We start from the raw sequence: 21,955 nt of genomic DNA, 5'->3' as shown, positions 1-21,955 counted from the left end.
TGGAGGAGGAGTCCAAATTTATTTACAAATTTATTGTGTTAGTAGTTATTATGGTCTCAAAACAGTTTTATCATTAAATACAGTTAATTAAATAAATATCCAAGCTCAAATGTAAACCATGCCATACTGGGTACTTTGTGCCATATATTTTAGGCATTATTCGTTGTGAATTCGAAGAACTTAAAAGTATCCTTAAATGTTTTGTATGCCAATTTCCCTTTCTTTTGATGCTCTTGCAATCCACTTTTTTCTTTATCCACATTGGATAGTTTGCTTTTGTGTATTTAGATTTCAGATTACCACTCTCTTATGTGTACGGCAAATATGCAGCTATAGCCAGCTGCTGGTTTACTTTAGCTCAGCACAAAGACTGGAAACAATCCAAAGGTAACGCATCTCTCACTAATTAACATGTTAGAAAATATGACAGATTAAAAAACAAAAGAAAAGCCCTCCTTTGTAGAAAGCGTATCAGTCCTAAGTTTTATTAGTTTTTCCTACGTTTTTTCTTCCATAGAAAATAAAAAAAGTCTACTTGGGCTAACGCATGTACAGAAGTTGGTGTCATTTGTAGTTTAATTACTGGGTGATGAACGTCACTGATTAATCTGCCACAGACATGTTTCATGTCTCAGTACGAAGAACATGTAAGGATTAAACATTTACTTCTAAATGTTAACATTTATTTTCTTTGAAACTTTGTACTGTTCCACATTGTATTTGTTTTTCCTGATTCTTCTGCTGCTTTCTACAGTCATCCTCCCAAGTATCCAACTCCAAGTAAGTAAAGTATTATTCCATGCTTTTAATTTATTTTATTGACAAGGACGAAAGAGACAATACAAAGCAGGGATCAAGCCACATTAGGTGTTACTGAAAGGTCTCCCTCCCTTAGTTCTCAATGTGTACCTCTAATTATCCTCTGATAGCCTAGATCTGATCTTACTGTCTCACCAGCTTACAATTTCCCTTTAGCCTGCAATACCAAACACTGAGGTGCCAGATTTGCCCCATTACAACAATACAAATACTGCTGTTTGACATATCGAGAGTATAATTGACATCCCTGTGGCTTGGCAAGTGAAAACAAGCTTGGAAATAATGTTAATCTAAATGGCTTTACATTCCATGATGATTACTGGATCATTTGGGTTCAATTTAGCTCTGCTGCCCTTACGGGAGCAGTATTGGTGATTATTTTGGTGAGATGCTCAAGATGTTCACTCCTCTTCGTTGGTCTTCCTGGCCAGAGACGCCAAGGCAGTGAAGATGGTATCTGGTGTCTCGGTCTCCTCCAGTTTCGACTCAGCGCAAAAGAAAGGTGGGGTGTAGTCCATGGGGTTTGAGTTGCCCACGACCCAGTTGAACGTGCTGAAATATAAACAAAAAGTTACTTTTTGATACTCATTACTGAGTGTTATAAAAACATGGGGTCTTGGGTTTGAATATTTCATTTAGTGGACCATGAACCTTCAGTTAAGAGCTGTAACATGTTTCAGGTATTTTTTTTGTATTTTAATCTGCCACTGTAATGCTTTGCCAGTCCGGGCACTCACCTGATGGTGGTCCATCCAGAATCTGGAGTGTAGCCGACGTAGGTCATTGGGATGCAGCCAGTCTCGGTAAAGACAGTCGTGTACATGCCTGAACACATAGAGCAGAGGCTCTAACAATAAACAGACTGACGGAGCTGAACAGAACTGTCAGAATCCAGCCAAACGTTATTTTGAATGGAACTAGTATTTTTTTTGCTTCTTTCTTCTTCTTCTCTTAGCTCGCACACAATGCTTTACATGAAAAAAATATTGTTCAAACATATGAAATTTGATCTCATAGCATCACTAAAAGGTGTTTTTTTTTTTTTTTAAACCCATTTTTACCCCTTTCTTACCTCTACTGGTATACTAGAGTTTCTGAGTTTAACATCTAGATGAGAATGAAATGCAATTTCATTTTTGTTGCTCATAGCCAATGTAGGGCAACATAGATGGAAAAAGAAGTTACACCTCAACAAGTATGTACTAATTATTCAGCAGAAGTGGAAATTAGTTACATTATTAATTACGTTACTTTCAATTACTCAGCCCAGTGCCTTCATAAGTGCCTTCCAACATTTCCAAAGCCTCTGCAACCGCGTCTCATACTTAGCACACTGAAACAGGAAATGTCAAATTGTAATTTAATGAGTACCCAGCCTACACATTAAGACCTTTTCACTAAATGTCAGCGGCCTTCCATGTGACCACATGAAGCCCTCTCAACAAATGTTGTCTAATTTATGTTGTATCTTTTCAGCTGGTTAACTAGCCACCTAGTCTGAGTCGTGTTCAGAGTTGGAAGGTGAGTGAAGCCGGTTCAGGTTGGGAAACGCTGATCAAGTTACAGAACACAGTGCAGCATGGGTTTCTCTGCTGAACACACAGATAGGAAACCGATATCGTCGAAGTTGACGCCTGGTAAGGCAGCAAACAAGCCCACCCCTCTGCATGTTGCAGGTTTACTGGGAACAGCAGTAAAATGACTGAAGATGAAATCTTATTCTCTTTCACAGCGCATTACTGATAAATACACCAATTAAACCAAAACTATCTGCATGTCTAGATAGCACCAAAGCGGAAAAAAAAAGCCTTCTGTCATTAAGGTATATCGAAATTATGAAAAAATTACTTTTAATGAACACATTCAGGCCAGATGGTACCAAATACTAGAGCACAGTGGTAACTATGCTTGTGTTGTGCTTCCACGTTTTGTCTCAATCTGAATTCATAGCTTTGAGTAGTGCCCCTCATCAGGCCAGTAATTTTCTATGTTCAGCTGGATTTGTTGTTGTTGTCAGCCACAGTCGCGGCCTTTCATATTTCAAGTTTTGGCCTTTCCTCAAAGCTCCAGCGTCAGGCTGTACAGTATTGTCCACTGCAGCGAACAGCACCATCCCTTCAGGTTTGGTCAAAATAAAGCCAGTTTTCTTTGTCTAGTGTACGATGTTCCCTCTCACCATTGTGTGGCAGGTCTCCATACCAGTTGTTGACTAGCACTCCCATTCCCCAGGAGGAGGAGGAGCCCAGGAATACCTGACCCATCAGTTTAGCATCAGAGGGCACCTGCATGGGAACGAAGGTGGTATCGAGCGCCCTCTTCTTGCAAGAAAATTTGATCCAGTCGATCTCATAATAGACTTTCTGAAAGGATAACAAGTGAAAATGAATGCTCTCCTTTCACTGTTCAAATCATTGTCTGTGTTCTAGATTTGTAGCTTGCTGTGTCTTTGAATATGTCGAAAGTGTGAATGAGTAGTGACGCTCTTAATTTCCAGGTATACTGTTTTGTCATTACAAATACGTGGTCTTCATCGTGTTTCTCATATCGAAAGGTCATTTACTGAACACTGAATTCAACTTTCTGAAAGTACCCGTTAGTGGTTGAGGGAGTGTTCATTAAATGTTATCATTTATTTTCAATTTTAAAGGTCCTATATTTAATTGTTAATGTCATTGTCAATCAGTAGTGACAGGAAAAATCACCAGCAGGTGGCGGTATCACTATGTGGACAGCAGGCGTGGAAGGAAACACATGTGCCAATGCAAAATGATTATTATCAGTCTTATTTTCATACTTTGGAGGTAAACAGGGCATATTTTGAATTTTATCAGTCTCGAAATTGTCATGTTGGCCAGCCAGCGCAGGGCTCACATTATGAGGCTAGAAAATTACTGATCTAGTGAAGAAATATGGTGATAAATTCACCAGACGTATGTGATCGGACATAAGAGCACTGAGAGGATGTTATCCTCATCTGAGCATGGAAGAAGGTGTAATGTTTAATTAATGATATTTTAACTGGTTTATTAATCAAGGAAGAAAATTAACTGACTATATTGATAAGTGAATAATTGCTCAAGTAGTTTATTTTAATCTAAGAATTTGCTGCCTCGCTCTCATGTCAATGTAAATTGAATATTGTTCGGTTTTAGATTTTTGTAAGTGACACAAAACAAGCAAGTTAAATAATAAAATTATGTGGGGCATATTCAACTTTTTTTGTGGAATTTTAGGATAAACAAGTAATTCATCAGAAAAATATTCAGCATATTCATTCACTAAACACTAGTGTTAGTTGCAGCACTACCTTGGTGTTGTTTTCTTTAATTTATCCAGGTGTATCCACGTGTTGGAGAACAATGCAGAAAATAGCTATAGTCAGTATACTCAAATATCATTTTCTTGTAGAGTTTTTATGAAAAGTTGCTGTATAAGGTGGAAGGAAATAATGAGTAAAATCTGATTGAAGCTTGGATTCGAGTAGACCACCAAGGGACTGTATCGCAAAGGAAAAGGACATGCTGGGAACTGTAGGGAACAGATTCACGGTTTGCTAATTTATGGGCAACAGACAAGTGATCATTTACATGTCAGTCTCATACCAAAGGTGGAAAAACATCTGCGACAAAGCCCACTCAGCACATACGTAGATTAAAACAAATAATGTCAAGTGTTTTCAGGAACATTTACTTCAGGGTTGAATACCTTGTTGAAAAGCATCAGCTGGTCCACAGCAGAGGTCCGATTTCCAATAAACTCGTAGTTTTTAACCCGCATCCTCTGTCCAAAAGCATCATAGCTTATTGTTCCTGTCGACATGAAGAGTCCGTTGCCAGCCATCTATAAAACAGAGACAAAGAGTAGGAAGTGAAGGCAAAGATGTCGATCACTTGACACCATCCAGTAGAGATTATAAGAGAGGAAAGTTTATCTGTCTCACCACAGTGAGGCCTCCATTCATCAGCGCTGGAGAAACTGTGGAAGACAAAATCAAAACTATTAGGAAATCGTTTCTGTTAGTGATTTAAAATAAAGTACAACAAGAAATTTTTCTGCCTGATTTGTATTTGCTGGTAAATACAAATACATTTGCCGAAAATCTGCCACACATTTTGAATTAGTTTAACTGGAATTCCAGCTGCAGACACGTATAAAGTAATTCTATTACCACAGTTACAGGTATCAGTATTACAGCTTCTCGTCAAACTAAATAAACTGATATAAATGATCAACTGCTGTTTATGTATGTCAGTATTGTACAAGACAATTGAAGACCGTGAAAGTGAAACTATCAATGTACCGTATGAATTTTTCATGCTAATTTTTTTTGTTTTGACGCTTTTATAGCCACTTTCTTTTTATTTCCCCATCATATAACTTCTGGAGGTCACAGGCAGGGGTTTCCATACTCACCGCAGGGTTTTGGCCTCTGGGTGACTGCAGCTGCCAGCAGCAGGCTGAGGCAGGACAGCAGGCTGATGAATTTCATGTTGAGAAGCTTTAGGAGCAGCACGGAGAGAACCTGTGAGCGCTCTGGTTTCAGGGAGCGACACACACCTCCATATATACCTGCTAACAGTTGGCTGCGCTCACTCCGCATAGTTCAGCCTCCTCTGCATTTTTTCTGACTGGTCCCAGGGCAAACATGACCAAATAATTAACAGCCCTCCTTTGTAAAAGGTGGTGAGGCACATGACCATTGCTAAGAATGTTGAATGCATCACGTTTGTCTTCATGTTTAAGTTCATCAGATATTATGAAGATATTATGTTTGCCATTTAGTGCATTTTTAGATGCTGTGCTTTATAAATATGTATTTCCACTTTAAAGAAGAATTAGTCTTAATGTTCTGACATTAATACTTTTGGTCTCATGGTATATAACATGCCACATATTTATAGATTTTCTTTTTACTAAAACATACGTGAAAACATGAAAATGTGAAGATGTTTGAGGCCTTCAGGCACTTTTGTACAAAATGCCATACTGACCTTTGGATTTATGTACTTTTTAATGTCCCTATTAGAGGCATTAAGATATTTTAACATCTTTACATTTAATTGATGTGCTTTGCATGCAGTGATGTCCTATGTAACTTTCCTACAGTTAGTTTCATTCACACCTGGAGATTCAATGCCTTGCTCAAAAGCACAATTAGCTGTAGATCTAGGAATTCTTCTTCCTCTTATTATTATTATTATTATCGATTGCTGCTGCTATCAATGCTGCTGTTATTGTTAATAACATTATTACACCTATAAGTATCACTGTTATTATTACCATCATAACAGCCAGCCTAACATTGCTTGAATACAACAGTTTAAACAGCTGTGCCCCCCCCCCTCGATTTAAGAGTTCATGGGTTTAAACCCTCTAGACCAGCTTCAGAGAGCTCCAGTTTTGACTGCAGGTGTAAATTATCCCTTGTTGTACCGAATAAAGTAGCCTGCTTTTTTTCTCAGGCTGCAGGGCTATACTTAAGCACAAATGGGTGACTTGCGAAGTGTGTTTTCACATTACACTTTTCCATAAATGTGCTTCTGTCTCAAGATATGTTATCTTTATATACAGGACAGACCTTCAGATGATTTGGACTCTATAAGTTTGGGCTTTATTTAAAAATCGCTTGGTTTGCAAAGATCTCAAGTGTGTATTGCTGCCTATCAGGATATTTTTAGCCAAAAACTGCTTCTTTCAAACAGCATTTCTTAAAATACTTTTTAGAAAGTGGTTTTAATATGTAGTATTAGTCAAAACACTTCAAACTGAACATATGCTTCAGTATTGCCTGGATGAAAAAGTGTCTTAGCTTTGGATAAAAGGACTTTTAAATTAAAAGAAATGAATGAACTGTGCATTGCCATAAGCAGAGTGACCATCAACAACATAACATCATGAAAAAAAGCAGTTTCAGGTTGACAATCATCAGTGAATTGAAACAGCCACATGTGTAAAAAGCATATTGGTCAAAAATGAATCTAGATTAATTAGCCCACATTTTAGTTTTGGATATAACTGAAATTTCTAACACCATACATTTTAATTGTGTGCAGTTGTGGTTTAATCTTATTAATGTATAATGTTTAAAACTAAACATTATACATAGTAGATCTACAGTATAGTTCACCTTTAAACATACTGGCTGATATCAAAATTTAAATTTCGTTTAAATAATTTTTATCCCGAGAACTTTAATACTTTCCATTTATCTTGATTTACAATATAATGGTGGGAAAAAGAAGGAAAAAGTTATGTGTGAAAGATGAACCTGCATCACATGACAGGTCAGATCTTTCCTAATGGAAGTAACAACCACTGTGTCAGTCTGTCAGTCCACCACTTTGTACCAGACTCAAATATCCCGACAGCTACGGGATGGATTGCCATGAAATCTGGTTCAGACATTCACGTCCTCCCCAGGCTTATTTGTAAAAAAAAAAAAAAAAACAAAAATACAACATTTCATCTAGCACCACTGTCAAGTTCAAAACTGAAATGTGTTCACTAATTTGGTATAAGATTAAATACCTGCAAAATAATGAAATTCCCTTCAGTCCACGTACTTTTTTTGCTGTAAATTTTGCTAATTAACTGCTGATTGCTAATTAATGTTACCAAGCTGAAGCCATAAACTGAGATGCTTAAGAGGTGTGGCAGCACAGGTAGCGGTGGTGAAACAATTTGTTTTAGGTTGAGGGGATTTAATGTGGCTGTACCAGCTAATGAAAGGGCCATACACACACTAATTGCCTTTGTTGTCAACTCAAAATGGATGTAGGCCTTACCTGAAACCCAGGTGAGCTCGGCTAGCTTCCCACCATGGCTCCCTCAACTGCGTGGTCTGGGCAGCCTGCCCTGGACCTTCTCGTGGTGCCCACCGTCCACTGAGCTGGATTGGTTTCACATCATTCAGGTTTAATAGACGCAGACGGAAAACTAAACCAAAATGCCGCAGATATCATTCACTCCATCAGGTCTCAACAAAGAGCTCCCTTTCTTCTTCTTCCACTCTCACATCCCTGGCAAGCTCCTATCAGTGACTGTAGTGGCCCAGATTAGGTATGGCCCTACTCAAAAATGACCACGACACCTTCAGACTAGGGACTAATTTTGTTTAAAAAAAACAACAACAACTTTGACCTCCTTGTCAAAAGATTAAATTTTGTTTTGAGGAACCTGCTGTAGGTATATGTTACCAAAATGTGGTTGTTTCAGAGAGGGAAGCAATGTTTCCGTAAAAAATTTGAATAATATGTTAGATAAGCATCTCCTAACTTCAACTAGAAAAACGCAGTCAGTAGAGTGCAGAACTCTGCCACGGCCTATGTCAAACAACATACATCAGACGTCAACGAAAGAAATTCAGAATTCAAAGTAAATGATCCAGATCCGCACCAAAATAATTTAATGTGTTCTTCCCTGCCCATGCCTCATCCCTCCGCCAAGTTCGGTGCAAATCGGTTCAATACTTTTTGTGTAATCCTGCTGACAAACAAACAGACGGGTGAAAACATAACGTCCCTAGCGGATGTAACTATGAACTATGCGGAACTTGGTCAATTTAGGAAACAGCTCTTTGATGCTGACATCTGATACTGTTTAATATTTCTAAAAACACTGATGGCATGTGAATTTGAACCTGTGGTTTCACAGTAAGAAGGATTTCAAACCAGCCTTCAGGTTTCCAAATGAAATGAGGCAAACACGGAGTTTCGGGGCCTTGAACCTTCACATGCCTTCATGGAAAAGCAAACATCAGCTGAGCAAATACTTATTTTGCTGCTGAGAACCGACCACTGGTGCAAACTGCATCCCAACAAAAGTCTAAGAATATCTGATCAGTGAAGCTAATAGCATGCAATAAAGGCTTTAAGAGAGAAAAAAAGAAATCAAATGCTACATAACATGATGCATATTATATTTATTTTCCAATATGCATATTAAATTAGCAACTCTTCTTATTTAGATTCCCTTGGCATATCAAGGTGGATGGCAATTATTAAACCAAACATCTTCTGAGCAAGGAATACTTCAAATATTTCAGTGCAAAACAGCTAAAGCCAAGTTAATTAAAGTAAGATAGCCCCCAGCCCAAAATTTAAAAAAGAAACAAAAATTTTAAAAGCCAGTAGTTAACATGTATAAATAATAAACAAAAAGCAAATCTGGTGACCGTCAATAAAAACAGAATGGATTTTAAGAGATCAAACCCTTTTTTGTTTAGCTGTTGGTTCCCTTGTTTTGCAGCAAAGCATCAACTTACAAATTTCCACCTCATATACATATAGGAATATCAACATTGTGTATATTATAATATAACCTTGTTACACTTTCTACATTAGGTCCATATTAATGAAGTTTTAATCGTTACATGAAGTGAATTTCTGTGCGTTTGGATATTTAGGATTACTCTGGGTTTCTGCGCATTATCCATGTCAAAATGACAGTAATTGGTTGCCATGGTTCTGGAGATTTCCATAACTGTGCAGTCTGAGATTCACTATCATATACACCGTATTGAAACCGTTTTTTTTGTTTTGTTTTGTCTTTTTTTTTTAACCTTTTTTTGTCATAAATGTCACAGTTATACGCAGGAACCCCAAGTACTGTATGTGTGGCCTTGCGCAAGCGAAGGCCGGCCACACTGGTTCGTTGGATAGTTTCAGTAGAATGATCACCCTCCTCTCCAAAGTCACCGTTCACTGTGAGTGGATCAAACACTGGTTGAAAAAGGCATCATCTTTATCGAGTACCCTCTCAAACAAAACAGCTGAAACACAAAATTTCAACAACGCAGACACCATATCATCTGCTCTCTGAGATCATCTCATTCATCCCTCTTTTCCATTACACATTCTCTCCATCCCCTTTTCAGTTTAGTCTACCTACAGCGCATCAAGCTCACTCTACTGTTCTGTGCGTGAATTTTAAATAAATTAAATTAAAATGAAAACACTTGGCTCACAGGTCCATCTCTTTTCTTGTCTACACACCTTTATCTCTCTATCTTCTTAATCCCGAATTTCAAAACTTTCTACAGCATTCATTAACACATCTTTCTCTTTAAATATTAATCCACCCTTGTCCTGCTTCCTTACACTGGTCCAGCCTCCTTTCATTCAACATAAACTCTACTTTGGTGTCTACATTAACATCTGCTCTTCCTGTAGCTTCCCCTACTTGACTCCCTACTTTACATCTACGCTAAATTTACCTAACTCTTACTAAAAACAGTTCTACTTTATGTATTTCTTACTTTTCTTTTCAGTGTCCTGCTACTATTTCAACAAATCACAGCTTTGCAGGTGCGTACCAACCAGTCACCCTAACTCACAGGCAATACATACGCACACACTCATCCAAACAAGCGCTCAAAAGAAGTGAATGGACTATGTAATGCATCAAAATGTCAACGATGGAGTGCAACGAAGCCTTACATACTGAGACGTACATAAAGATTGGGAGTTGCTGATGGGCCATGCAGGCGATTTGAATTGGTGAATCGGAAGTTTAAAGTGTACATGTTTTGTAGTGTTGGTTGCTGGGGGAGGCCCCAGTTTTGGATGTTGCGTGTTTTTGAGTTGGCAGGCAGGGGTTCATTTGTGATGGTGGGATCCGAAGATGCAGACAGTGTGAGAGCGAGGAGGAAGCCACTTGATGCAAAGGAGGTTCAGCAGTTTAGGGGATTAACTGTGATCCTTTCAAACAAAAAACAGAATTTCAGAGTTTCAGAAGTTGCAGGAGTTGAGTGTGACGTCTACGTCTCTAGCCTTTACAATTTATGGACCCGTAATTTGTCCCTTGTTCTTGTTTAAACTCCCTCCACTTCTCAGAAGCCCTTTGTCAGCAGTCGGAGACTTCAGAGGTGTTGGAGTCATTGGTGACTTTTCTGCGTTGCCTCACAGATTTCTCCTCATCCTGCAGAGCAAAACTGAGTGTCAAGAAAATAATGTTTTAATTTTTAAAAAACTAAGTAGCTGCCGTAGTTACAGCGTTATTCAAACAGGAGTAAAAAATATGTTTTTTGGAGGACTATTTTCAGTAGCTGATTAACATACTCATTCGTCAATACACACATTCATATTCATACAGGAATAGGTTGGTGTACGTGGGATTGAGTCAAAATAAACTTCAGTGTGTGTTCGTGGTAATGACGGAACATGTCAGAAAGGGCAAAAGTGTGGTGTATTGACGTTGTTTTAATAGTTTTTACACAGCAATGGAGATCCACAACACAAAAGAATAAGATATATTAGGCTTTAGCTACACTGACAATACTTGTTAGTAGGACTGATTAATTGTTGGCCTTTTCATGGGATTTGTGGATAATAAGAAAACCATGGGATCAGCAGACATATCCTTTGAGGTCTGGCATGTATGTGTTTTTGATTTGAATGAATTTAAAGAGGACGTTTTCTTCGGCAGGTCCCGATTATTGATGGGTTTGTTTTTTTTGTGTTTTTTTTTTGTGAGTGCTTACAGTCTGGAAGACCCCATTCTGCCCCCATTCTCCAGGGGAGTGGTCCTCAGGGTCCTCTGCCTCTTCCTCCTCTTCCTCTCCCTCCTCCTCTCTCACTGTGTCCATCCCGTCTTCCTCGTACTCCGTCAGACAGTCTGACTCCTCTGCTGAAAGGAAAGATTTAGAGGACATATTATAGGGAAGATTTATTGTGTGACTGATCCACACAGTTTAGATAGCACCCATAAAATATCAGGGACATGTCCTAGTGTAGTTCAATAAAACACACCAGGCGAAAGCTATGACCCCTTATTTATAACACTGATTAAATCCAACATGATCTTGAAGGGGAACTGTACATCTAGTGGAGGAGACGGCTGCAACAAGGACTTTTAACATGATGTGTGCAAGGTGTATACTTATGGACTACATGTGTTAAACACTGTTAAAAGTAATCTAGTATGGTATGCAATAATGAGAAAAAACAATTTAACCACTGTAAAAGGAACTGATCCCTCACCTTCTGCAGCTACATAGCTTTGGACCGGCTCTATCCTGGATACAATCTCTGCGAGGTCAGTGAAGTCAGCCCCTGGACTCGTGTAGGACTGCGAGGCAAAACATTTGTATCATATATAAAGTAATAACTTTGATGGTGAACACTACATCAACCACATCATTTATGGTGTAAGTGTGGGTATGTGCTCTTCTCACATCAGTTCTCTTGCTGTCATTGTAGTCAGCTGAACGGTGGTCCTTCAGCATGTTCTCGATGATGTCACCCCGGGCCCAGCCAGTGAACAACAACTTGCCGTGCTGGAAGCCCACATCCTTAGGTACAAGGTAGTTCAAACAGAAACATAAGGTAATTTAAATAAAGTGTGTAGACATGTTTTGGAGTTAATATATACTTACTATATAGTGCACTGCATTTACCCTCGAACCTTTTAACTGAGTGTCCGAATTGTGTCAGTGTGTAATTTTACGCGCTATGTAGTGCTCTCAATAGATAATGTTGATTAAGAATTGTCCTAAATCTCAATTAACTGTAAACTATAGAGTAAACTACTGACTGGCTATTCTACATTATAGGGAGCAGTGAATGAGCAAATGAGGGAGTGATTTTAGACACAGCCTAAATGCAAAACATTCCTGAATAATTAATAACAGGCCATATTCAGGAGGCAACTCACATAGATCTCGTCAAACTTGCCGAAGTCCATAGTCTTGAAGCGGTCGATGGGTGGTCTTATGTACTCGCAGTAGGCACTCTTCTTCACCACCTCTAACTGCCGCACACAAGACACGTATGCCAGCCGAGACTGGATCTCTGCCATGTCTGGTACCTGCGGAAACATTTTGGCCACAGGCAACCACAGTTCACCACGGACAATACGAGAAATATTGCTCAATCTGCTGATTCCGCAGCCGAATTATCTCTGCTACATATTGATCAGAGACGTTAAAGACTCAATTGTAGCTCTCTATATTTTAATTTGCCGAGTCATCGGTTGTTTCCAGTGCATTCGTGCGGCCAGCCAATACTGTACCTTTACTTTCTCTGCCCAGGGATTGATCCGTTTCCACAGCAACCACCAGCCAGACAAGCAGTCGCCATAGTTACAGAGGTCCGTCTCATCTTGGCTTCCCACGTCGATGGCAATGACTGTTCTGGCACCCATGTTCCTTGCTATGTCCGCTGTGGGACGTGTAACGTATACACCAACATTCACGCACACATGCATAAGTATGCACAGACGTACAAACACAGCACGACAAAGTCCAGCAGCAGAGATGGTAAGACAGTGAATCCTTGTTTCAGGATAATCTCAGTTTCTTTAAACCTTCATTTAGGGAGCCACAATGTTCAAACACACTTACACCACAAAAACCTCAGTTTTTTAACTTGTCGGACACGCTCCCGAACATTTATGGCCAATTAGTGACAGAGAGCACTGCAATTTTAAAAAAGAAAAATGTATACTTTGCTGGCCAACAAGCACAGGGCCTGAAGTCATATCCCCCTTCTCACTGACTTGTTAGTGTTAAAAAGAGCCTTGTGGCAGTGAGCATTTTTGTGGTGTTGAGCCTATTCAAAGAAAGAAACAGGAAGACATCCCACAAGCCTAAAAGCACTGATCCAGTGTGCCAAGAACAACTATAAATGCAGCTGATCGAGCACAAACTCCTTGAGGAGAAGGCAGAGTAATAAATGTCAGAAACGAAGGATGCCGATTTTACACGGCTCCCTTTCGCTGGATCAGTCTTCGGGCCCAGAGAGTACCATATTTCACAAACTTCTGTATCATTCGGGAGATAATGAGACATGATTCCCAGACCAAACAGAGAATTACAATAGCTCAGTCCAGAGCTTTGTGAAATATGGCTGTGTTTCATCAGTACAGAGTGCATTCTTTATTATAACTACACACAGGCGGACTCAGGGGAGTTTCTGTCTGCACACCATAATGAAAGCCAAAACCAGTTTATGCCTCACGTAAGTCTTACTTCGCATAACCATTACAGGAATGTGTAAATTTGGTCTGGTGCAATTTCAGACACTTTCAGGTAATGAAGATGTATTTAACAGTCCACAGACAAAAAACAGGTCCCCTCGCCTCTTTCTAAACAGACTCCACTCATTTTTCCTCTGGTTGAAAGGGAGGCAGATACTGAATTCAAAAGTAAGCTTGAGCATAATCAACAGAAATGTAGGGCTGAGCGATAAGGCTGAAATCAATATCATAATATTAATTAAGATATTATCCGATATTGACAAATATATATCAAAATATGGAAAATGTATGCAAAATCATAGAAATAAAGCTAAACCATGTTCAGTTGTTTGGTCACATAAGACCAGACTCATCATATGTGTAAACCAAAACTTCAATAACTAATTTCGTTAAGACTTAAATTACAACTTGCTTTTGAGCAAACAATTTGGACAACTTAAATTTGAAGACATTATATGAACATATTATAACAATATAATTCTGCTGAAAGTCACTGAATGATCGTATGGAACTGTCGCCCGGCCCTACAGAAAAGTGCTCATTTCAACATGAGGGGAACCAGGCTTTAATCTCAAAGCAGACTGGTGTCCTGTGCCTCAAAAATCATTTAGGAATGACTCTTTGGCTTAAATTCTTGGGAACTTAAAAATCGAATTTTAACTTGATTAGAAGATCACATCATGTGACAGTCATATAAGGGCAAAGCTCAAATAACCCTCATGCCCAATTTTTGTTCTACACCTATCTGACACCAGGCTGTTTGACAGACAAATACCACATTCCCCCTACTCAGTGTTGTATTTCTTTTTTTAATATTTAATATTTTCATACACCTGCAACAGTGAAATACTGCCTTTATTCAGAATGCTGATTTTTCCCCATCTAGTAAAACTGAATATTTGAGGGTTTCACTGAGCTCACTCAGTTTTTACCTGTATTTTTTCAGTTTGGTTAATTGATTTCATTCGTCTCACATGATGGATACATTAATAGTCTGAACCAGCTCAATATTCAGGCAGGGAAAACTCAGCACAAACACCAGACTTCCCTCCACCAGCATTAGGACGAGCTCACAGCTATATACTTACCCAGACTCTAAACACTGCTATCTTGATTAAAACCCCTCCTAAAAATCATCCACATCCCTCACTTGACCCCCCCCCCCCCCGGGGGGGAAAGGAGTTGGGTGGACATTTAGGAATGTACAGTATATTGGTGGTGGGTGGGCGTGGGGGTAGGGTGGGGTGGGTTTTGGGGGGGGGGGTTAACCACCTGTACTTGCCTGGCAGGTTGTTGATGTAGCCACCATCCATTAGCAAGTTGCCATCTTTGGGGTCGCAGAGAGGCGGCAGGTACCCTGAGAGGGTCATGCTCGCCCGCACATAGCGCCACAGAGAGCCTGGCACACCAGGGAGGGAAGGGGGGGGGGGGATAAAAGCTCAATATTGTTTGCTAAACGTTTCAAGTTAGTGCTGACAGTCCACAATCCCAACACCAGCGGGAGGCTGGCTAAAGGAAGGTCCCTGCAAAGGCTAGGACTGTGGGTCTGCTCACCTTTAGACTCTGATGTACACCACTGCAAACTCATTACCTTGCACAGAGAACCTGTGTGACTTGTGCAGAAGGTAAAAAAGTAAATGGCAACCATCACAGAGCACCAAGGCTGTTTGAATCTCCAAACTATGTCCCAAAACCAGCGCTTTGAAGATGTAACAATTTGAATTCTCTTAAGTTTCTGCAAAATCCACAGATACTGTACGTTGAAGCTGAGACTAATCATTAGAAACAGAGCTTCAGTGGTAGAAAATAATGTCAACTTGTCAAGAGAAGGAGCAGCAGCAGGTGTTGTGACAGCGTTTGGAGATATGTCACCGTGAACATGGCCGGGAAGCACCAAGCCTGCTCAGTTGCTGCAGTACAGCTTAGTGCCAGCAGGGGGCAGGAGCAGGCCGGGCACTGCATGGGTTGGAAGGATAAGAAGCACCGCAGAGAAAAGCAAGGGGTGCAACTGTGCATGGAATATACCTAAGTGCTGAGGCAGAATTATCTTACTGAAATATGACCTTAAAGGAACTACTACCAGCTACAGCTTTCCATTTCTTTACTCTACATTTATGTAATTTATGGGCTTTATTCAATTTGTACAGGGGAGTAAAAATGGGCAACAGCAGGATCCAGAACACATATCCCCAAGTAACGTTAAAAAAAATAGAGAAATAAAAAGTTAATACATGCCATCAATATATATTTATGAGAAATATATAGATGGGCTCACTGTATCTAACACTGGCATGCACATAAAAGCAAGCAAAGCCAGGGAAGAAGACAGGGGCTGTGTGGCAGAGACTGAACATGTTTCTGTAGGTAGAGATGATTGAAATGAAACAGAAGCAGTTTCACAAGGACAGCCTCATGAGAAACAAGCTGCAGTTCAGTCCAAAGGAGAGAGACATTTAGGCCGACCCAAACGCGCAATGATCCCTGACGACAACAACAACAACAGACAGATGTGATGTTGACATGGTGCAGCCCTTAATTATCTCCAGTACGGCAGAAGTATCACCCAAAACACACAGGAATGTTTATACCTGACCTTACACTGAAAGTTCAGCTAAATCCAAACCAGTCAAGTCTGATCTACCTGCAAGTAACTGCCTTTTTATAAAGATATATCACAATAAGCAAGTACAGCGGTGCATGAAGACATCCATGTTTACAAGCCATATCCAGAACTATATAGATATTAAGGAGAAAGGATGTTTTTGGCAAACACAGAGGGCCTTAAAAAGCTAGACCATCATGCATTTCTCTATGACCCATAGATGTCCAGACATGCATGGGCAAAACCTCACATCCAGTAAGAAAATGAAGATCAGCTGTCATATTCACTCTCTCTTCCACCTGGAGAAAGTGTGTTGTGTATGCGAATAACAAAGCCAGGGGAGAGAGAATAAGATTTGCTATTGGTCATTATTTAGTAAAATATGAGGTACTGATTGGATCAGCCCTAAGATATATATTGGAATTAGCCTTTCCTTCCAAACCATGGGCTCCCAATGTCCACCTGGTCAGGGTGGGGTTAGTTATGAGTGAGAACTTGGGGAGGGAGAGGACAAGAAAGAGGAGGAGGGCAGCCAAGAGGTTGACTGTCGACTTAGGGATGGGGGAGGAGGTTTTGGTGAGCGGGTTTTTAAAATCTGACCTGGGACATTGTTAACATAGCAACCATCCACAAGCAAGTGGCCATCCTTGGGGTCGCACAGGGGAGGTAAATAGGGGGTGTAGGAGGCGCTGGCTCTAACATAGCGCCAGACGCAACCTGTCGGGAAATGGAGATGGAGAAGGAGGAACACATCAAACATGGGCCGGACTCAACGTCACAGATGGAAAAAGAGAATGAGAATGACAGAGAAAGAAACGGAGAAGAAGACTGCAGAAAAAGAGAGGAAAAAGGAGGAACAGAGAAAGAAATGCCCGCAACAAAGAGAAGAAGAGTGCAAGAAACTGCCAAGAGCAAGACAGAAAAGGAAGAGGAATACAGTGTCAACAAATTACTTATTTATCCCTATGGTTTCTAACCAGTAAATTCTAGTATGAAGTCAATTTCATATAACAGGATACTCTAGGACTATTCCACAGCCAATTAAATTAGTCAGAATAATGACAACATACCAAAATATCAACACAATATAATATTGTGACTGTTAAAATAATACAGTTTAAGCTAAATAAAAAAAATCCATGGAATACAACAAGTATGTTGAATGAAGGACAACAGATGTGTGTAAATTAGCTTTATAACCTAAAAACAGTGATGCAAGGTTCGTTTGACATGTTGATTAAGAATATTAAAAATAGTAGTAGCGCTGTTAGATGACTGGCTCAACAAACAAGGTGGGAGGAAGACAAGCAGAGAGAGTGAGAGATAAAGAAGGAGAAAGAGAGAGATGGAGAGATAGAGGCCTTCTCTTTAAGAAGTACTGTGGGGCCTTAAAGTCATTTCTCCAAACTTGTAGGATGAGGAGAAAACTGCAAGGGAAATGGGAGAAGGTTTTACAGGAAAGATTTTAAATATCTGTTTAGTTTCAGACCAGTTAACTCAGATCTCAGTCTTGGTAGTCTTTCTAAGTGGATAAAACCAAAGGATGTAATGCAAACCCGTGACACTGTGTACCTTTACATCCATCAAAATGGCATACAATTTCACTTCTCTTTCAATGGCCGGAGCCAAAGTGACATTCAGAGTAGCACCACGCTAGCGATGTTTGACAAAAGCACATCAGAAAAACTACAGAAAGCACAGAGTGGAGGTGAAGGAGTGAGGGAAGCAACATGGGATGTCATTAAAGAGCAAGGAGGGAAAAGGCAGGGAGGAGTGTTCTGGATCCTACATGTTGACGTTGACATGGGAGGGGAGTCAGCATTTTGGTGTCAGTGACTACACAGGTTATTTTGTCTATGTAGTAACCTATAGATGGGCAGCTCTGTGATGTCTCTATGTGCAGGAAGACCTGATGTCACAGATATATCTAGGACATAATATGGGGAGTTATAGACACACATGTGATGGAGAAATAAACACAGAAAAAGCTACAGCTTTATCAATTTAGCGTAGGAAAAGGAAGAAGTCAGGAAGAAGAAAAAGAGGAGTTTAATGGAGAGAGAAAATAAAATGACGATATAGACAGTCAGAAAGATCTTTTACAAGTAAACTTTTCTCCAAGACTGGAAAAAAAGAAAGATTGGAAAAAAGGAAGAAAGAAAGAAAGAAAGAAAGAAAGAAAGAAAGAAAGAAAGAAAGAAAGAAAGAAAGAAAGAAAAAGCAAGCAAGAAAGAAAGACTGAAAAGGGAAAAAAATAGTGTTGTAAAAGAGGCACATAATGGGAACAATGAGACTGGGAGAAAACAAGGCTTTGCTATAGCAGTTAGTTCATACACATGCCAAGATGCAAACATAAGCATTCAGTGTTTCCCTTCAGGACCCAGGCCTGCAAACCATTAAACCCCTCAAATCCAGTAATCAGCCTGAATTATAATGATTCAAAACTTTACAATCAAACTAGCAATGTCTTAATTTGATGCACAACACTGTAAATTACAAGGTAGCATTACACTGAGTATGGTATAAAAAGTTAAATTGCATTTAAAATTGCACACTGGATTTGTGGGATTCGTGGGGGGTCATTTCAGACTATGCTTTACTTTAGCTAATGTTAGTGATGGTGCATTTTTTTAATGCATGTCAAAGGGAGCACATTTATAAAGCAAATACAGACACAAGCACAAAAACATCTACAGTCTTTTCTTATGTACTTATCTAGTGAAATTGCCTTCTAAGCCCTAGGCTGCAGCCTACTCCAAACGAGATTGAAACTGGCATCTTTGTGAAGGCAAAATAGGTGGTTTGCGGGTAAAGTCATGCAATGTGTTTGGCTTTGATGGCTGCAATGTATGCAGGCAGGCCATTCAAACTTTTTTTGGTCCTTTTAACTGTTCCCTGACATAGTCTTGTTTGCAAGTCATCTGTAATTTCATGTGAATGGCTGGAGTTTCTAACCTCATGATATAGCCATTAAATTTTACTTCTTGTTTTTGTGGTACTTCAACTTGTTTACTTCCAACATGGCTCACATGGTTCTCCAGCTTGTGTTGACAATATTAAACAAACACAACTAGAGTCATAGTGACTATGACGGCATTTGCCCTAAGTGCTGTATTCAACAGAAGTCTCAGAGCACATTACCTTCAGTTTAGCCTTAAACCATCAATCTGAAGGCATGTAGTCTAGTTGCTCTAGAGGATGCATAGGCCGGTTAAATTTCTGTGTATTGCCCCAAGTGCTCACTAACACAATATTTATAGACTTGCCATATAAATAATAAGAGACATTACATCGCTATAAGTAACTTCTGAGGGTTGACTGAGTTCAACAACATGCCAATATATATCCGCTTAGGTAATAATTTAGTCAATGTGCTGTTTTACTTCTGACAGACTGCTGCAAGCATTTCTTACTGTTTAATTACTTTTGAAACAGGTATTCATGATAATGCCAATTTCACACATATTAGTTCTCTGTCATTCAGAGCATTATTATTGGATTGAGTTGTGTTAAATATTGAGAGAATTTTAAGCAATGACTCATTCCCTTTATTGTGTATGTGTATGTACGTGTGCTACAGCTATCAAATAATCCTGGTAAATGTACTGTACTGAAAAGTACTACAAATGCACTGTAATGTACAAAAGTAATGTTTCGAGGTTGTCTGAAACTTTTCAGCCTATCACAATTGTACTATAATAGGAGAAGGGTGGCGGCGCCTGAAGTCAGCTCAGCTGTCACTCACCATCCTGATGAACGCGCATGGCTGATGCCGTGATGTCAGTGGTGACGTTGAAGTATGGCAGCCACAGGTCCTAGGCATACAGAAATTATTTCAGTGTTGTAAACCTTATTATTATTTTCCCAATTACTTCTGACAGACCTTACTGCAGTGGTAAATAAGTTCTCTCTAAACTTGAAAAATGATTTTCTACAACGGTCTCTCACCTCAGCTTGCTTGTCCTGGAACACTTTATAGATGCTGGTGTTGAAAGCAGATCCCGAGAACATGGAGGTGATGGGATATGTCAGGTCCAGGACTGTTTTAAAAACTGAGTTCATTGCCTAATAAAGAAAAACAAAAACAACAAAAACAGAGAAATTGGGCAAGAGTCTTTTGTTTATTACCAATTCTTTTTTTGAATCGTACCATAAGGTTTTGTTTCTGTTTTCATTTTAGGAGCAAAGTTAAAACAGTAATCTTAAACATACAGGCGAGAGGAAAATGACTGAACAATGGCTAGAGATGAGGACTGTACCTTGGACCACTCTCTAGCTCTCTGTTTGGTTCTGACAGCACTCCTCTCCTCAGCATACAGTGCACCAATGAATGAGCCAATCGAGGTCCCACCCACTATGTCAATAGGAATCCCCGCTTCCTCCATAGCTTTGATCACACCCACATGAGAGCAGCCTCTGCATAAGGGAAAAGAAACATGTTAGACACCCAGGCAGGTACACTGGAGGACAAGGAACTGAGTGGTAAAAGAAATGACTTGAGATGTTCCTTTGGTATAAAAGAGTACATTTAGTTTTGCCAAAAATAATTTAGTTTGGGCAAATAAAAGTACAAATTGCTGAATTGGACATGTTTTTCTATTGCATCTCCAGTTTGTATATTTGGGTCATAAGACAGGTGTATTTACACGTTAGAAATCTGTACCTGTGTTACCTTAATTACTGCATACTGAAGGGGAGTTTAGGGCCGCTGAGACAGTACATAATATCCATATTAGCTGTTTAGCCAGCGTTGCTAATACTATATTTCAAAATACTAAACTCTTAACAGAAACTGCTCTCTACAAGCTGTGGTAAACTGTTCTCACCTAGCTCCACCTCCTCCCAGCACCAGGGCGATGCTGTTTCCAGTCAGGACTCGGGCCAGCCGAGAAAAATCACTGTGCCTGTCTGCTGTTTTCTCAAACACCTTCTCATATACCTCCCTCTGTACAGACACAAAAAAAAAACACATGAAAATACAGTAAAAGCATCAACTTTCCTTTAACATTTGCCAACACAAGAGCAGTGTTCAGGCACATTTTTTAAGTTGAAGTGCCATTGATTTACCAGACCTTCCTTTCATGACTGCATTCCTTAGTTTACACTTATGAAGAAGTGGCTAATCAATTTCTGTGCCTATTAGGTAACCTGCTTCTAGCTAGTATACCATACCCTAATAAACTATATATGTTATATATGTAGTATACTAAAGAATAAAAATTTCATAAAAACAAAAGAAGACAGTACAGGTTGCTTCGTACCAGTTTGCTGGGGCTGCGTCTGGAGAAGACCCTGCGAGGACACTTGAGGTGCAGATGCCCGGAGCACCAGCTACGCATGTTGAGCCACTCAACTGTCCTGGAAGGGCCCGGCCCATCCTCTCTGTGCAGAAGGACCAGCTGCTTCAGAGCCCGGACTGCTGTGTTCTCCAGCATCTGCTCCAGCTAGAGGACAAGAGAGGAATAGGAGGAGAAACGAAGACAGTAAATGTACTGTATTAGTATCATAAGGTCATTTTGCTACCTTTCCCATTTCTTGCACGCACACGCGCGCACGCAC

General features: G+C 39.8%; 2 protein-coding genes across 9 annotated transcripts in view; both read right to left on the bottom strand.

Moving 5' to 3' along the window:
- Nucleotides 1-50: 50 nt before the first annotated feature.
- LOC120799824 (ependymin-2-like) lies at nucleotides 51-8,376 on the bottom strand. Of its 3 annotated transcripts, XM_040145223.1 has the most exons (8): nucleotides 8,215-8,376; nucleotides 7,605-7,708; nucleotides 5,233-5,317; nucleotides 4,760-4,794; nucleotides 4,525-4,659; nucleotides 2,996-3,179; nucleotides 1,557-1,644; nucleotides 51-1,371 (listed from the first exon to the last, which is right to left on the bottom strand). In XM_040145223.1, the coding sequence occupies exons 3-8, from the start codon at nucleotides 5,306-5,308 to the stop codon at nucleotides 1,221-1,223; spliced, it is 669 nt and encodes a 222-aa protein (XP_040001157.1). In that variant the 5' UTR covers nucleotides 5,309-5,317; nucleotides 7,605-7,708; nucleotides 8,215-8,376; the 3' UTR covers nucleotides 51-1,220. The 3 variants fall into 3 exon arrangements, with proteins under 3 accessions (XP_040001157.1, XP_040001156.1, XP_040001158.1); XM_040145222.1 differs by having other exon boundaries at nucleotides 7,605-8,376; XM_040145224.1 differs by lacking the exon at nucleotides 5,233-5,317 and having other exon boundaries at nucleotides 7,605-8,376.
- Nucleotides 8,377-9,377: 1,001 nt separating this feature from the next.
- The window catches only part of pnpla6 (patatin-like phospholipase domain containing 6), a 30,629-nt gene continuing 18,051 nt past the window's right edge, over nucleotides 9,378-21,955 (bottom strand). Inside the window, exons 25-37 of one of the 6 annotated variants that reach the window (XM_040145386.1) lie at nucleotides 21,658-21,840; nucleotides 21,223-21,341; nucleotides 20,656-20,812; nucleotides 20,345-20,461; nucleotides 20,142-20,211; nucleotides 16,997-17,113; nucleotides 15,077-15,193; nucleotides 12,829-12,977; nucleotides 12,472-12,624; nucleotides 11,993-12,109; nucleotides 11,799-11,886; nucleotides 11,300-11,445; nucleotides 9,378-10,737 (exon numbers count right to left, since the gene is read on the bottom strand). In XM_040145386.1, coding sequence (XP_040001320.1) covers nucleotides 10,663-10,737; nucleotides 11,300-11,445; nucleotides 11,799-11,886; nucleotides 11,993-12,109; nucleotides 12,472-12,624; nucleotides 12,829-12,977; nucleotides 15,077-15,193; nucleotides 16,997-17,113; nucleotides 20,142-20,211; nucleotides 20,345-20,461; nucleotides 20,656-20,812; nucleotides 21,223-21,341; nucleotides 21,658-21,840 — 1,608 coding nt within the window. In that variant the 3' untranslated portion in view covers nucleotides 9,378-10,662. The other 5 variants (XM_040145387.1, XM_040145389.1, XM_040145388.1 and 2 more) reach the window with 5 other exon arrangements.

This window comes from Xiphias gladius, chromosome 15 (genome assembly GCF_016859285.1).
Source record: "Xiphias gladius isolate SHS-SW01 ecotype Sanya breed wild chromosome 15, ASM1685928v1, whole genome shotgun sequence".
Classification (NCBI taxonomy): Eukaryota; Metazoa; Chordata; class Actinopteri; order Istiophoriformes; family Xiphiidae; genus Xiphias; species Xiphias gladius.
Note: the sequence above shows the minus strand (reverse complement) of the source record. Positions and strands in the feature narration are given on the sequence as shown.

Coding starts and splice junctions, on each gene's coding strand:
- LOC120799824 (XM_040145222.1), bottom strand. CDS start 5,308: ATGAAATTCATCAGCCTGCTGTCCTGCCTCAGCCTGCTGCTGGCAGCT. Junction 4,660..4,759: donor TGAATGGAGGCCTCACTGTG/GTGAGACAGATA, acceptor TCTGTTTTATAG/ATGGCTGGCAACGGACTCTT. Junction 3,180..4,524: donor AGCTGATGCTTTTCAACAAG/GTATTCAACCCT, acceptor TTATCCTTTCAG/AAAGTCTATTATGAGATCGA.